The sequence below is a fragment of the Anolis sagrei genome, chromosome 7 (genome assembly GCF_037176765.1).
Source record: "Anolis sagrei isolate rAnoSag1 chromosome 7, rAnoSag1.mat, whole genome shotgun sequence".
Lineage (NCBI taxonomy): Eukaryota > Metazoa > Chordata > Lepidosauria > Squamata > Dactyloidae > Anolis > Anolis sagrei.
In genome coordinates, this window is record NC_090027.1 from 43,081,122 (window position 1) to 43,093,944 (window position 12,823).

General features: G+C 52.4%; 1 protein-coding gene across 2 annotated transcripts in view; it reads right to left on the bottom strand.

Moving 5' to 3' along the window:
- DSCAML1 (DS cell adhesion molecule like 1) overlaps nt 1-12,823 on the bottom strand; it is a 154,076-nt gene that overhangs the window by 54,578 nt on the left and 86,675 nt on the right. Inside the window, exons 8-11 of one of the 2 annotated variants that reach the window (XM_067470822.1) lie at nt 11,642-11,914; nt 6,286-6,564; nt 6,061-6,180; nt 5,713-5,889 (exon numbers count right to left, since the gene is read on the bottom strand). In XM_067470822.1, coding sequence (XP_067326923.1) covers nt 5,713-5,889; nt 6,061-6,180; nt 6,286-6,564; nt 11,642-11,914 — 849 coding nt within the window. Of the gene's footprint in view, nt 1-5,712; nt 5,890-6,060; nt 6,181-6,285; nt 6,565-11,641; nt 11,915-12,823 lie in introns of those variants that run through there. The other variant, XM_060787552.2, reaches the window with a different exon arrangement.

Here is a 12,823-nt window from a genome sequence, read left to right on the forward strand (position 1 = left end):
ATCCCAAGGGTATGGGGGGAGAGGTCAGAATCCCCCTCCCCAGCCATAGGTTGGCACAAATCCTTCCTCTCTGCAGGATGCAAGCAAAAGCCAAGCTATGCCCATTCTACAAGTGCACTACACCGATGCCCAGCTTCCAGGCTTGAGAAAGACTGCCCTAAACACTTGCAACAATCCTCCAGAGCCCCACATGTATCCCAAGGGTATGGGGGGAGAGGTCAGAATCCCCCTCCCCAGCCATAGGTTGGCACAAGTCCTTCCTCTCTGCAGGATGCAAGCAAAAGCCAAGCTATGCCCATTCTACAAGTGCACTACACCGATGCCCAGCTTCCAGGCTTGAGAAAGACTGCCCTAAACACTTGCAACAATCCTCCAGAGCCCCACATGTATCCCAAGGGTATGGGGGGAGAGGTCAGAATCCCCCTCCCCAGCCATAGGTTGGCACAAATCCTTCCTCTCTGCAAAAGCCAAGCTATGCCCGTCCTACAAGTGCACTACACCGATGCCCAGCTTCCAGGCGTGAGAAAGACTGCCCTAAACACTTGCAACAATCCTCCAGAGCCCCACATGTATCCCAAGGGTATGGGGGGAGAGGTCAGAATCCCCCTCCCCAGCCATAGGTTGGCACAAATCCTTCCTCTCTGCAAAAGCCAAGCTATGCCCGTCCTACAAGTGCACTACACCAATGCCCAGCTTCCAGACTTCAATGGACCTGGCAGACCCCTCTCCCCCGCCCCTACCAATCCCTCTGGGGCAGCTTCCTGAAGAACGACCACCTGGTGAAAAAGCCCCCCCCTCGCCCTCCCCACCCGGCGCTGTTCCCCTTTCAAGCTCTCCCTTCTGCGCCGTGTTAACATGACACAGACAAGAGGCTGAGCCGCGTGTGGGCCCTGATAAGGCTGCCGCTGCCGCCACAAAGGGGCCTGTCGCCGCCACGCTGTGTGTTCTTCCATGCTGAGGCCAGGCTGGGGGGGGGGGTTGAGGGGGGGGGCAAATGGGTGTGTGTGTTTGGGGGTGGGGGGGCTAAGGCTTCCTCCAAGCTGCCTCTGACATGTTAATGTGATTGCACCCATTTCAGCTCCTTGCCTGCACTGATTAGCTGCATTTCACCTGAAGCATGAGATTAATTCCAATTGCAAGGAAGCAATCAGTTATGCTGATGGAAGGAGCGGGGAACAGGAAGCGGGCACCTCTCTGGGCAAGGCCCTCCTTCGCCACACCTGCAAACGGACACAGGTGGACAGGGATGCACCAGCAACGGCGCAGGCATTCATATTTATTTATTTATTTATTATTCTCATCCCGAAGGCGGTATATAAATATAATAATAATACAAATGTATTTCTTACACAGGGGCAAAAAAACCTCTCGGGTGTTGGACGAGTGCCTGGCCGCTGTGTCCAGCTGGATGAGGACGAACAAGCTGAAGATCAATCCCGACAAGACAGAGGTCCTCCTGGTCGATCGCAAACCAGACCGGGGTATAGGGTGGCAACCTGTGTTGCCCTTGCCTGCGAAGCCACAGGTCCGCAGCTTGGGAGTCCTCCTGGATTCATCGCTCACGCTTGAGGCTCAGGCGTCGGCGGTGGCCGGGAGGGCTTTTGCACAACTGAGATTTGTGTGCCAGCTGCGCCCGTACCTCGCGAAGGCTGATCTGGCCGGGGTGGTCCATGCCTTAGTCACCTCTAGACTGGATTACTGCAATGCGCTCTACGTGGGGCTGCCCTTGAAAACGGTTCGGAAGTTCCAATTGGTCCAACGGGCAGCAGCCAGGATGTTAACGGGGGCCCATTACAGAGAAAGGTCAACCCTCCTGTTTAAGGAGCTCCACTGGCTGCCGTTTATCTTCCGAGCCCAATTTAAGGTGCAGGTGCTTATCTACAAAGCCCTGAACGGTTTGGGACCATCCTACCTGCGTGATCGCATCACAGTCTACGAACCCACACGTTCACATCAGGAGAGGCCCTGCTCGTGATCCCGCCCACGTCACAGGCGCGTTTGGTGGGGACGCGGGACAGGGCCTTCTCTGTGGTGGCCCCCCGCCTCTGGAATGCCCTCCCGAAAGATCTCAGACAGGCCCCTACTTTGGCGGTTTTCAGAAAGAACCTGAAAACCTGGCTGTTCCAACATGTCTTCTCAGATTAGGAACCCCACTCCCAAAGCCCAGAAGCACTTTAGTAGAGTCAAGATCACCCTCACCACACACCGCACCTATATTTTAATCCCATATCCCTCCGACACTTCAGCACTTTTTAATCCTGTACCCTACTCCGGCCGGCTCAGTTTTTAATAATGTTCTGTTGTATTGCTATTGCTATTGTTTTCTGCTTTAACTGTTTTATTTGCTATGTATTGTATTGTTGTATTGCGTTGGGCTCCGGCCTGTTGTAAGCCGCATCGAATCCCTTGGGAGATGCTAGCGGGGTACAAATAAAGTAATAATAATAATAATAATAATAATAATAATCTGTCAGGGAGGCCCTCCTCTCAGTCCCAACACGGTCACAAGCACTGTTGATGGGGACAATGGAGAGGGCCTTCTCTGTAGTGGCACTCCAACTTTGGAACTCCCTGCCCAAGGAGATTAGGCAGGCCCTTGCACTGCCCTCCTTTTTGCAGGGATTTCTAAGCCAAATAGCCGACGTTGTCCACAGGACTTCCAAGGTCATGTGGGCAATGGCATGACTGCATTGAGCACCGTTATCTTCCCACCGGAGTGGTACCTATTGATCTACTCACATTTGCATGTTTTCGAACTGCTAGGTTGGCAGATGCTGGGGCTAACAACGGGAGCTCCCCCCGCTCCCCGCATTCGAACCTGAGGCCTTTCGGTCAGCAAGTTCAGCAGCTCATCTTGATGTAATTGTCTGCATGGTTTCTGTCGGGTAATTGAATGTTTGCCTGACATGTTGGCAACCGCCCTGAGTCCCTTTGGGGAGATGGAGCAGTATACAAAAACAGATTGTTGTTGTTGTTGTTGTTAGTATTAGTATTATTACTGCTCAAGCAGGGAGCTTTGAGACGGTAGAACAGAAACTCTCCGAAGCTCTAGGTGCTCTTACTGCCTATTACAGGGAAAACCAGCTGATCCCCAACCCATCCAAAACACAGACATGTGCCTTTCATCTCAAGAACAGAGAAGCATCCCGAGCTTTGAGGATCACCTGGGAAGGAACCCCACTGGAGCATTGCAGCGCACCCAAATACCTGGGAGTCACTCTGGACCGTACTTTTACCTACAGGAAGCACTGCCTGAACATCAAGCAAAAAGTGGGTGCTAGAAACAATATCATACGATAGCTGACTGGCACAACCTAGGGATCACAACCAGATACAGTGAAGACATCTGCCCTTGCGCTGTGCTACTCTGCTGCTGAGTATGCATGCCCAGTGTGGAACACATCTCACCACACTAAAACAGTGGATGTGGCTCTTAATGAGACATGCTGCATTATTTACATTATTATTCATAACAGTAGCAAAAATGCAGTTATGGAGTAGCAACGAAAACAATGTTATTATGGTTGGGGGTCACCACAACATGGTGTTGGGGGTCACCACAACGGGGTGTCTGTGCCCCACACCACTGGAGAAATTACACTGCTTCGCCGGTATTGCACCACCTGACATCTGCCGGGAAGTAGCAGCCAATAGTGAAAGGACCAAGGCAGAGACATCTCCAGCTCATCCCCTGTTTGGGTATCAGCCAGAACGTCAACAACTTAAATCTAGAAATAGTTTTCTAAGATCTACAGAGACACTCGCTGGAACACCTCAGCAAGCGAGAGTCCAAAAGTGGCAGGCTCAAACCCAGAACCTCAACCCATGGCTGATACCAAATGAGAGACTCCCCCCTGGGCACACAGAGGTCGGGGCGACCTGGAAGGCGCTGAACAGACTGCACTCTGACACCATGAGATGCAGAGCCAACCTCAAGAAATGGGGCCACAAAGAGGAATCCACGACATGCGAGTGTGGAGAAGAGCAAACCACTGACCACCTGCTGCAATGCAACCTGAGCCCTGCCACATGCACAATGGAGGACCTTCTTGCAGCAACACCGGAAGCACTCCAAGTGGCCAGATACTGGTCAAAGGACATTTAACCAACTACCAAACTCACAAATTTTGTATTTTTCTGTTTGTTTGCTTTGTTCTGTTAGAAATGTAATATAATGGACTGGTTGCTCTGACACGACAAATAAAATAAAAATTACTTCTCGTTATGGTTCGACGTTGGTGTGTGGGCCATGCCCTTGTGGAGGCATTAAAGTGCCCTGTCCACCAGCGTTTGCAGACCCCATCCCATGCTTCCATGCAGGGCAAGTCCCACCCCTTTATTCTCAGTCCTTGGATGTGGCACAATCTGGCCGGAGAGGCCGGAGAGAGCCCATCTGTGGGGGAGCGATGTGCACCCACCTTGCTCCGCTCCTTCCGCCACCGCAATGTAGATTGATTGCCTGCTTTTATTAAGGACAAAATGTTTTTTGATCAGGAGCGGGAATCAGATAGATCCCCACGGGAACAGGGATTGATCGAGGCTCCACTCTGCGCTGACCGACCGCCGGAGAAAGCATCAGGCTCAACGAGCGCAAGGCGGAAGAGCTGGGCAGGGCAGCAAGGAAGCAACCAGGCAGCAGGGAAACACCTCAGAAGAGGGCTGTCGAAGGCTTTCATGGCCAGAATCACTGGGTTGCTATGAGAATTCCAGGATGTCTGGCCATATTCCAGAAGCATTCCCTCCTGACATTTCACCTGCATCCTCAGAGGTTGTGATGTCTCTTGGAAACTAAGCATGTGGGATAGGGATGGATACATATCTATATACTAGCCGTCCCCTGCCACACATTGCTGTGGCCCAGTCTGCATATATCTGTTTTTTGTGTGTGTATGTGTGTGTATATATTTGTGTATTTATTTACTTATTTATTTATCATATTTATATAGAATCATAGAATCAAAGAGTTGGAAGAGACCTCATGGGCCATCCAGTCCAACCCTATTCTGCCAAGAAGCAGGAATATTGCATTCAAAGCACCCCTGACAGATGGCCATCCAGCCTCTGTTTCAAAGCTTCCAAAGAAGGAGCCTCCACCACACTCCGGGGCAGAGAGTTCCACTGCTGAACGGCTCTCACAGTCAGGAAGTTCTTCCTCATGTTCAGATGGAATCTCCTTTCTTGTAGTTTGAAGCCATTGTTCCTTGTCCTAATGTCCAGGGAAGCGGAAAACAAGCTTGCTCCCTCCTCCCTGTAACTTCCTCTCACATATTTATACATGGCTATCATGTCTCCTCTCAGCCTTCTCTTCTTCAGGCTAAACATGCCCAACTCTTGAAGCTGCTCCTCATAGGGCTTGTTCTCCAGACCCTTGATCATTTTAGTCGCCCTCCTCTGGACACATTCCAGCTTGTCAATATATCTCTTAAATTGTGGTGCCCAAAATGTGGAATGATGTCCAGGGTGGGAGAAAGTACCCTTGTCTGTTTGAATGTTGCAATAGGCCACCTTAATTAGCACTGAATGGCGTACAGTTTCAAAGCCTGCCTGCTTCCTGCCTGGGGGGATCCTTTGTTGGGAGGTGTTCACTGGCCCTTTGAAGCTGAAAGCCATTCAACGCTGAAGACCAGTTCAAACATTCACACTTGCCTCCAACAGACAACAGTTCTTTCTCCCACACTCAAAGCTTGACTTTCCCCATCAGGGGAGACTCACTTTTCACGGTGAGGAACATGGACTTGCTGATGTCCGTGCCAACCCCGTTGCTGGCCTGGCAGAGGTAGTACCCGATGTCCTCCTCCAAGACGTGCCGGATGAGCAGGGAGCTGTTGGGCAGGATCTGGATGCGGCCGGTGAGGGGGACCGGGTGGTACTGCTGGGGGTTCCCGCTGCCTGGAAGGGGGGGGAAGCAATCTTCAGCTGCTTTGGTCAACCAGAGCAAGCCCTCAAAGCGCACCCATCCAAGGCCCCAGCCTCCCACTGGACACAGCCACCTTCTGGGTCATGGCTGGAGACCCTCAGCTAACCACCAAGGCCTAGAGATTCAGAAGATTTCCTACATACCTTTAGCATGCTTCCACATGACCTTAGGTGGGGGGTATCCATCCACAGAGCAGTTGAGGACCCCCGCCTTTCCGTAGATGCCGTCCTGGTTGTTGGGCTGGACAACGAAGCGAGGAGGGACTGTGGAGAGGAGCGCAAGAGAGGAAGGATGAGCTCCGGAAGCAAGAGAGTATGGATGAGCTTCACCTGTGGGGGGGGGGGGGTGGTTCTTGGGGGTGCACTGACCTCGCACAATGAGCTGGCGCTCACGGCTGACGGAAGCAGCATCATTGGAGGCAATGCAGGTGTAGTTCCCGTTGTGCTTGAGGGAGACGCTGGAGATCTGCAGGGAGCTCATGAACTCCTTGCTCTCGATGGTGACGCCCGAGCCGGAGATGATGACCTGCCCGTCCTTCCTCCAGGTGATGCGGATGGGCATGTCGCCCGAGGAGACCACGCAGGGGATGTAGAGGAGCTGCCCAATGGAGGCTGGGGGGAACTCAAAGGGCTGGATGAGAGGAGGGACTGCCAAGAGAAAGGAGGAGGCACCCGTCATCAGGCCTGTAGCGAGGGGGGGGGGGGGTTAGGGGTTCAACCCCCCCCCCCAAATATTTCAGATTTTGGTCTTCAGAACGGAGGGATCTCTGGGGTTGGTAGGGGGTGAGGCGGTCCCTCAGGTACATCGGCCCCAGACCATGCAAGGCCTTAAATATTGACAATTTATTCACACTGTCATTACTTGCAGCAATAGCCGATGTAGTGAAGCAACCAAGTTGGGGTTGTGTGTGTCGAATGCTCTCATTAAGGAGGCCAGACTTGGTGGAGGTGGTTGACAGGGGCGGAGCTGCAGGCTATTGAAGGCTGCTCTGCCCCCTGCTGTGCTCTTTGCTTCAGCGTGAGCTAGGAGGCAAGTTTCAACACCCCCCCCCGCAAAAATTTTAAACCCCCCCCCTGAAAATTTCAACCCCTCCCGAATTTTTTTTCTGGCTACGGCCCTGCCCGTCATGCCCTGCAATATAAGACCTTGGCAGAGCCATGGCAGCCACGGGAAGCCTCAGTTTCCCCATCAGTTAAAAAAGGAGGAAGGAAGTGTCTCCTGGAGAGGCTGCAGAGAGAGAAAGGGAGCCAGGGTTCCAGAGCCAGAAGCCAGGAAGTGCTTCTATGTCACCCTGGTCATGCCAACCTGTGCCACGGAACGGCTCACAGCCTCAGTCTCCCCCATCATTCAAAACAAGAAGCACTTGTGAGGAGGCTGTTGGGCAAGTGGGCTTATTAACAAAAGACCCTCCTCATAAATATATAGCAGAGTAACTTATTAACAACAGCGTGACCCAGCACCAGTAGCCCAAGGTGTTGAAATGGAACAAAAAGACACAGATCAATGTTATCTCTTCCTTAGGAGGCTTTTCTTTGTAGTAGAATAATATGGTTGCACTGTTTACAAGAACTATGTTTCCATAACACAAATAAACAAATACATAATAGCTTTACACGCAGCAGCCTTCACACTGGAGCTTTCTTACACGAGGCTTCTCTCACACTGAGGTTTACCTCACACTCCTCAGGACAACAGAAGCTTTTGCCCATTAATAGGCTTGGGCCTACTCACTCTCCTAGTACTTGACTCACATTTTGGAGTAAAATAATGTTTAATATTTCTGACAGAGGCAAATACTCGCCAGGTGGACAACTGTGCACTGGGAGTGTGCCAGTCAATGCACTCCCAGCAGGTGTGTTAGTGCGGGACAGTGTCCCTCTTCAATTGAGCTGGTCATTGACCATAATAAAGTGAAGTTGAATGCACTCCCAACAGAGTTTTCCCTCCGTGGCCCCAATTCTCTCATGGGGAAGAACAGTCCTCGGCTGGGAACCCCATTTGCTGGCCTAGATACGTAGAATAGGTGTAGACAGAGGTCCACTGGTAGGGACTGATGTGGGAAGGCAGCACATTAGCTTGGTATTTTTGATTACAAAAATGTGAGTCAAGCACTAGGAGAGTGAGCAGCTCGAAACCTGTTAGAGACAGTGGGACAAAGCTGGTGTTGTCCTCAGGAGAGTGAGTAGGCTGAAGCCTGTTAGTGGGCAAAAGCTTCTGTTGTCCTGAGTGTGAGGTGAACCTCAGTGTGAGAGAAGCCTGTGTCAGAAAGCTCCAGTGTGAAGGCTCCTGTGTGTAAAGCTACTATTTATTTGTTTATTTATTTGTGGTATGGAAACCTTGTTTTGGTAAATAGTGCAACCATATTACTGGATATACTCGAGTATAAGCCTAGTTTTTCAGCCCTTTTTTAGGGCAAAGTACCAGAGTCCTTGGAGCAAACACTCTCTTCCGAAGGCTTCCAGCCCCACCTGAGAGAGAACATCGGGGGCAAGAGGTCAGGAGGGTCAGGTGAGGGGGACACAGGGCAGGCCTCTTGCCCAAGTAGGCAATGGAGGTAGGAAGGAGGTGGTGAGAGAAGCACTACTGCAAGGAGATGCCCCATAGGCTCCCTGGCCCCTCCTGTCTCTGGGACCCCCAGCAGGGGGTGAGGGGGGGGGGTGCTGTGTGGGGCAGGGCCGAGCATGGAGCTTTATTACAAAAATGTGAGTCAAGCACTAGGAGAGTGAGCAGCTCGAAGCCTGTTAGAGGCAGTGGGACAAAGCTAGCACCATCCTGAGGAATGTGAGGTGAACCTCAGTGTGAGAGAAGCCTCATGTCAGAAAGCTCCAGTGTGAATGCTCCTGTGTGTAAAGCTACTATTTATTTGTTTATTTATTTGTGGTATGGAAACCTTGTTTTGGTAAATAGGGCAACCATATTACTGGATATACTCGAGTATAAGCCTAGTTTTTCAGCCCTTTTTTAGGGCAAAGTACCAGAGTCCTTGGAGCAAACACTCTCTTCCGAAGGCTTCCAGCCCCACCTGAGAGAGAACATCGGGGGGGCAAGAGGTCAGGAGGGTCAGGTGAGGGGGACACAGGGCAGGCCTCTTGCCCAAGTAGGCAATGGAAGTAGGAAGGAGGTGGTGAGAGAAGCACTACTGCAAGGAGATGCCCCATAGGCTCCCTGGCCCCTCCTGTCTCTGGGACCCCCAGCAGGGTGTGAGGGGGGTGCTGTGTGGGGCAGGGCCGAGCATGGAGCTTTATTACAAAAATGTGAGTCAAGCACTAGGAGAGTGAGCAGCTCGAAGCCTGTTAGAGACAGTGGGACAAAGCTAGCATCATCCTGAGGAATGTGAGGCGAACCTCAGTGTGAGAGAAGCCTCGTGTCAGAAAGCTCCAGTGTGTAAATCTACTATTTATTTGTTTATTTATTTGTGGTATGGAAACCTTGTTTTGGTAAATAGGGCAACCATATAACTGGATATACTCGAGTATAAGCCTAGTTTTTCAGCCCTTTTAAAGGGCAAAGTACCAGAGTCCTTGGAGCAAACACTCTCTTCCAAAGGCTTCCAGCCCCACCTGAGAGAGAACATTGGGGGCAAGAGGCCAGGAGGGTCAGGTGAGGGGGACACAGGGCAGGCCTCTTGCCCAAGTAGGCAATGGAGGTAGGAAGGAGGTGGTGAGAGAAGCACTACTACAAGGAGATGCCCCATAGGCTCCCTGGCCCCTCCTGTCTCTGGGACCCCCAGCAGGGGATGAGGGGGGGCTGCTGTGTGGGGCAGGGCCGAGCATGGAGCTTTATTACAAAAATGTGAGTCAAATACTAGGGGAGTGAGCAGCTCGAAGCCTGTTAGAGACAGTGGGACAAAGCTAGCATCATCCTGAGGAATGTGAGGCGAACCTCAGTGTGAGAGAAGCCTCGTGTCAGAAAGCTCCAGTGTGAAGGCTCCTGTGTGTAAAGTTACTATTTATTTGTTCATTTATTTGTGGTATGGAAACCTTGTTAGAAGGCAATGGAGGCAATGGAGGTAGGAAGGAGGTGGTGAGAGAAGCACTACTACAAGGAGATGCCCCATAGGCTCCCTGGCCCCTCCTGTCTCTGGGACCCCCAGCAGGGGATGGGGGGGGCTGCTGTGTGGGGCAGGGCTGAGCATGGAGCTTTATTACAAAAATGTGAGTCAAGCACTAGGAGAGTGAGCAGCTCGAAGCCTGTTAGAGACAGTGGGACAAAGCTAGCATCATCCTGAGGAATGTGAGGCGAACCTCAGTGTGAGAGAAGCCTCGTGTCAGAAAGCTCCAGTGTGTAAATCTACTATTTATTTGTTTATTTATTTGTGGTATGGAAACCTTGTTTTGGTAAATAGGGCAACCATATAACTGGATATACTCGAGTATAAGCCTAGTTTTTCAGCCCTTTTAAAGGGCAAAGTACCAGAGTCCTTGGAGCAAACACTCTCTTCCAAAGGCTTCCAGCCCCACCTGAGAGAGAACATTGGGGGCAAGAGGCCAGGAGGGTCAGGTGAGGGGGACACAGGGCAGGCCTCTTGCCCAAGTAGGCAATGGAGGTAGGAAGGAGGTGGTGAGAGAAGCACTACTACAAGGAGATGCCCCATAGGCTCCCTGGCCCCTCCTGTCTCTGGGACCCCCAGCAGGGGATGAGGGGGGGCTGCTGTGTGGGGCAGGGCCGAGCATGGAGCTTTATTACAAAAATGTGAGTCAAATACTAGGGGAGTGAGCAGCTCGAAGCCTGTTAGAGACAGTGGGACAAAGCTAGCATCATCCTGAGGAATGTGAGGCGAACCTCAGTGTGAGAGAAGCCTCGTGTCAGAAAGCTCCAGTGTGAAGGCTCCTGTGTGTAAAGTTACTATTTATTTGTTCATTTATTTGTGGTATGGAAACCTTGTTAGAAGGCAATGGAGGCAATGGAGGTAGGAAGGAGGTGGTGAGAGAAGCACTACTACAAGGAGATGCCCCATAGGCTCCCTGGCCCCTCCTGTCTCTGGGACCCCCAGCAGGGGATGGGGGGGGCTGCTGTGTGGGGCAGGGCTGAGCATGGAGCTTTATTACAAAAATGTGAGTCAAGCACTAGGAGAGTGAGCAGCTCGAAGCCTGTTAGAGACAGTGGGACAAAGCTAGCATCATCTTGAGGAATGTGAGGTGAACCTCAGTGTGAGAGAAGCCTCGTGTCAGAAAGCTCCAGTGTGAAGGCTCCTTGGGCCTCTTGCCCAAGTAGGCAATGGAGGTAGGAAGGAGGTGGTGAGAGAAGCACTACTACAAGGAGATGCCCCATAGGCTCCCTGGCCCCTCCTGTCTCTGGGACCCCCAGCAGGGGTGAGGGGGGGCTGCTGTGTGGGGCAGAGCCGAGCATGGAGCTCCGCAATCTCGGCCTCCTCCGGGGCGAAAAGTCGGCTGGCCGGCAAGCACAGCAATTCATTAGGGCTGATGGCTCCCTGAGCAGGGCTGAATAATTGATGGGCAGGAGTAGCTTTTACGATGTTCCTTGCGCTCGGGAGACAGAGGGATGATTTTTTAAAGAGCTACACAAGCTGAAAAGCAGCGGGAAAGGTGCTCTGAGCAAAGGGCGAGATGTTTCCACACAGCAGCATGTTTACACTCCGTGTTCTGCTCCGCCGCTTGTCAGGGGAAATGGATACTCCTCCGCCGTGGCGGGCAGGGGGGGAGTGGGAGGGGGTCTCCGCCTGAGACGCGGCCGGGTTCGCCCCTCTCTCCAGCCCTCACTCACCTTTGACGGTGACGTGGACGCTCTGGCTGATGGAGAGCTGGGGCTGGATGAGGACGCTGCAGAGGTACTCGCCTTCGTCCATGCCCTTCTGGACGTCCATCAGCTTGAGGGTGCCGTTCTCAAAGACCACTTGCCGGTGGTTGTCCGGCAGCAGGAGGGAGTCCTTGTACCACTTGATGGAGTAGTAGGGGTAGCCGATCACCCGGCAATTGATGAAGGAGTCCCTTCCGGCCACGGCCGTGATGTTCTTCATCCCTCGGATGCTGGGGGGGCCTGGAGGGGAGGGAGCGGGGGGGGGGGAGGAGAGGGAAGGGCCAGGCTAGGTTAACCCTAAAGGGCCAGGGGTGCGCACAGCACAGGGAAGACGGCTCTGCTCCAAAAGAGGAGGGGAGGGGAGGGGGCGGCGGGGTCCCTGCATCGCTCTTCAGTAGGGACCACCCATGGAATAGCCTGGGACTACTTATGGGTAAGGGCTCCCTGATGACGCAAGCGGCTTAAACCGCTGAGATGCTGAACTTGCTGACCAAAAGGTCGGCAGTTCGAATCCAAGAAGAGCTCCGGGTGTTAGCCCCAGCTTCAACCAACCTAGCAGTTCGAAAACATGTGAGTCGATCAGTAGGTACTGCTTCTGCGGGAAGGTAACAGCGCTCCATGCAGATCACCTTGGCGGTGTCTATGGAAAACGCTGGCTCTTCGGCTTAGAAATGGAGATGAGAACTAACCGCAAGTTGGACATGACTAGGCTTAATGTCAGCTCTAGCTCCTCATGCGGGGACATGAGAGAAGCCTCCCACAAGGATGATAAAACATCAAATCATCTGGGCATCCCCTGGGCAACGTCCTTGCAGACGGCCAATTCTCTCACACCAGAAGCGACTTGCATTTTCTCAGGTCGCTCCTGACACGACAAAAAAAAAGTCAGGAGTAACCTTTACTTTTACCTACTTATGGGTCAGAAAGACCCATGCAGTGGCTTTATTTATTTATTTCAATTTATTTCAAATATTTCGACCCTGCCCTTCTCAACCCCTGGAGGGGGGGGGGGGGCTCAGGGTGGCCTTGCTTGGGGGCTCCTCTAGCTTCCAACATAAACTGCTCAGCTGTGGCTATGTAACCAGGAAGTTATGGTTCTCCTTTAAGCAATGGCTGCAAATGGGGCGTGGAGCAAGGATGCCGCGATCC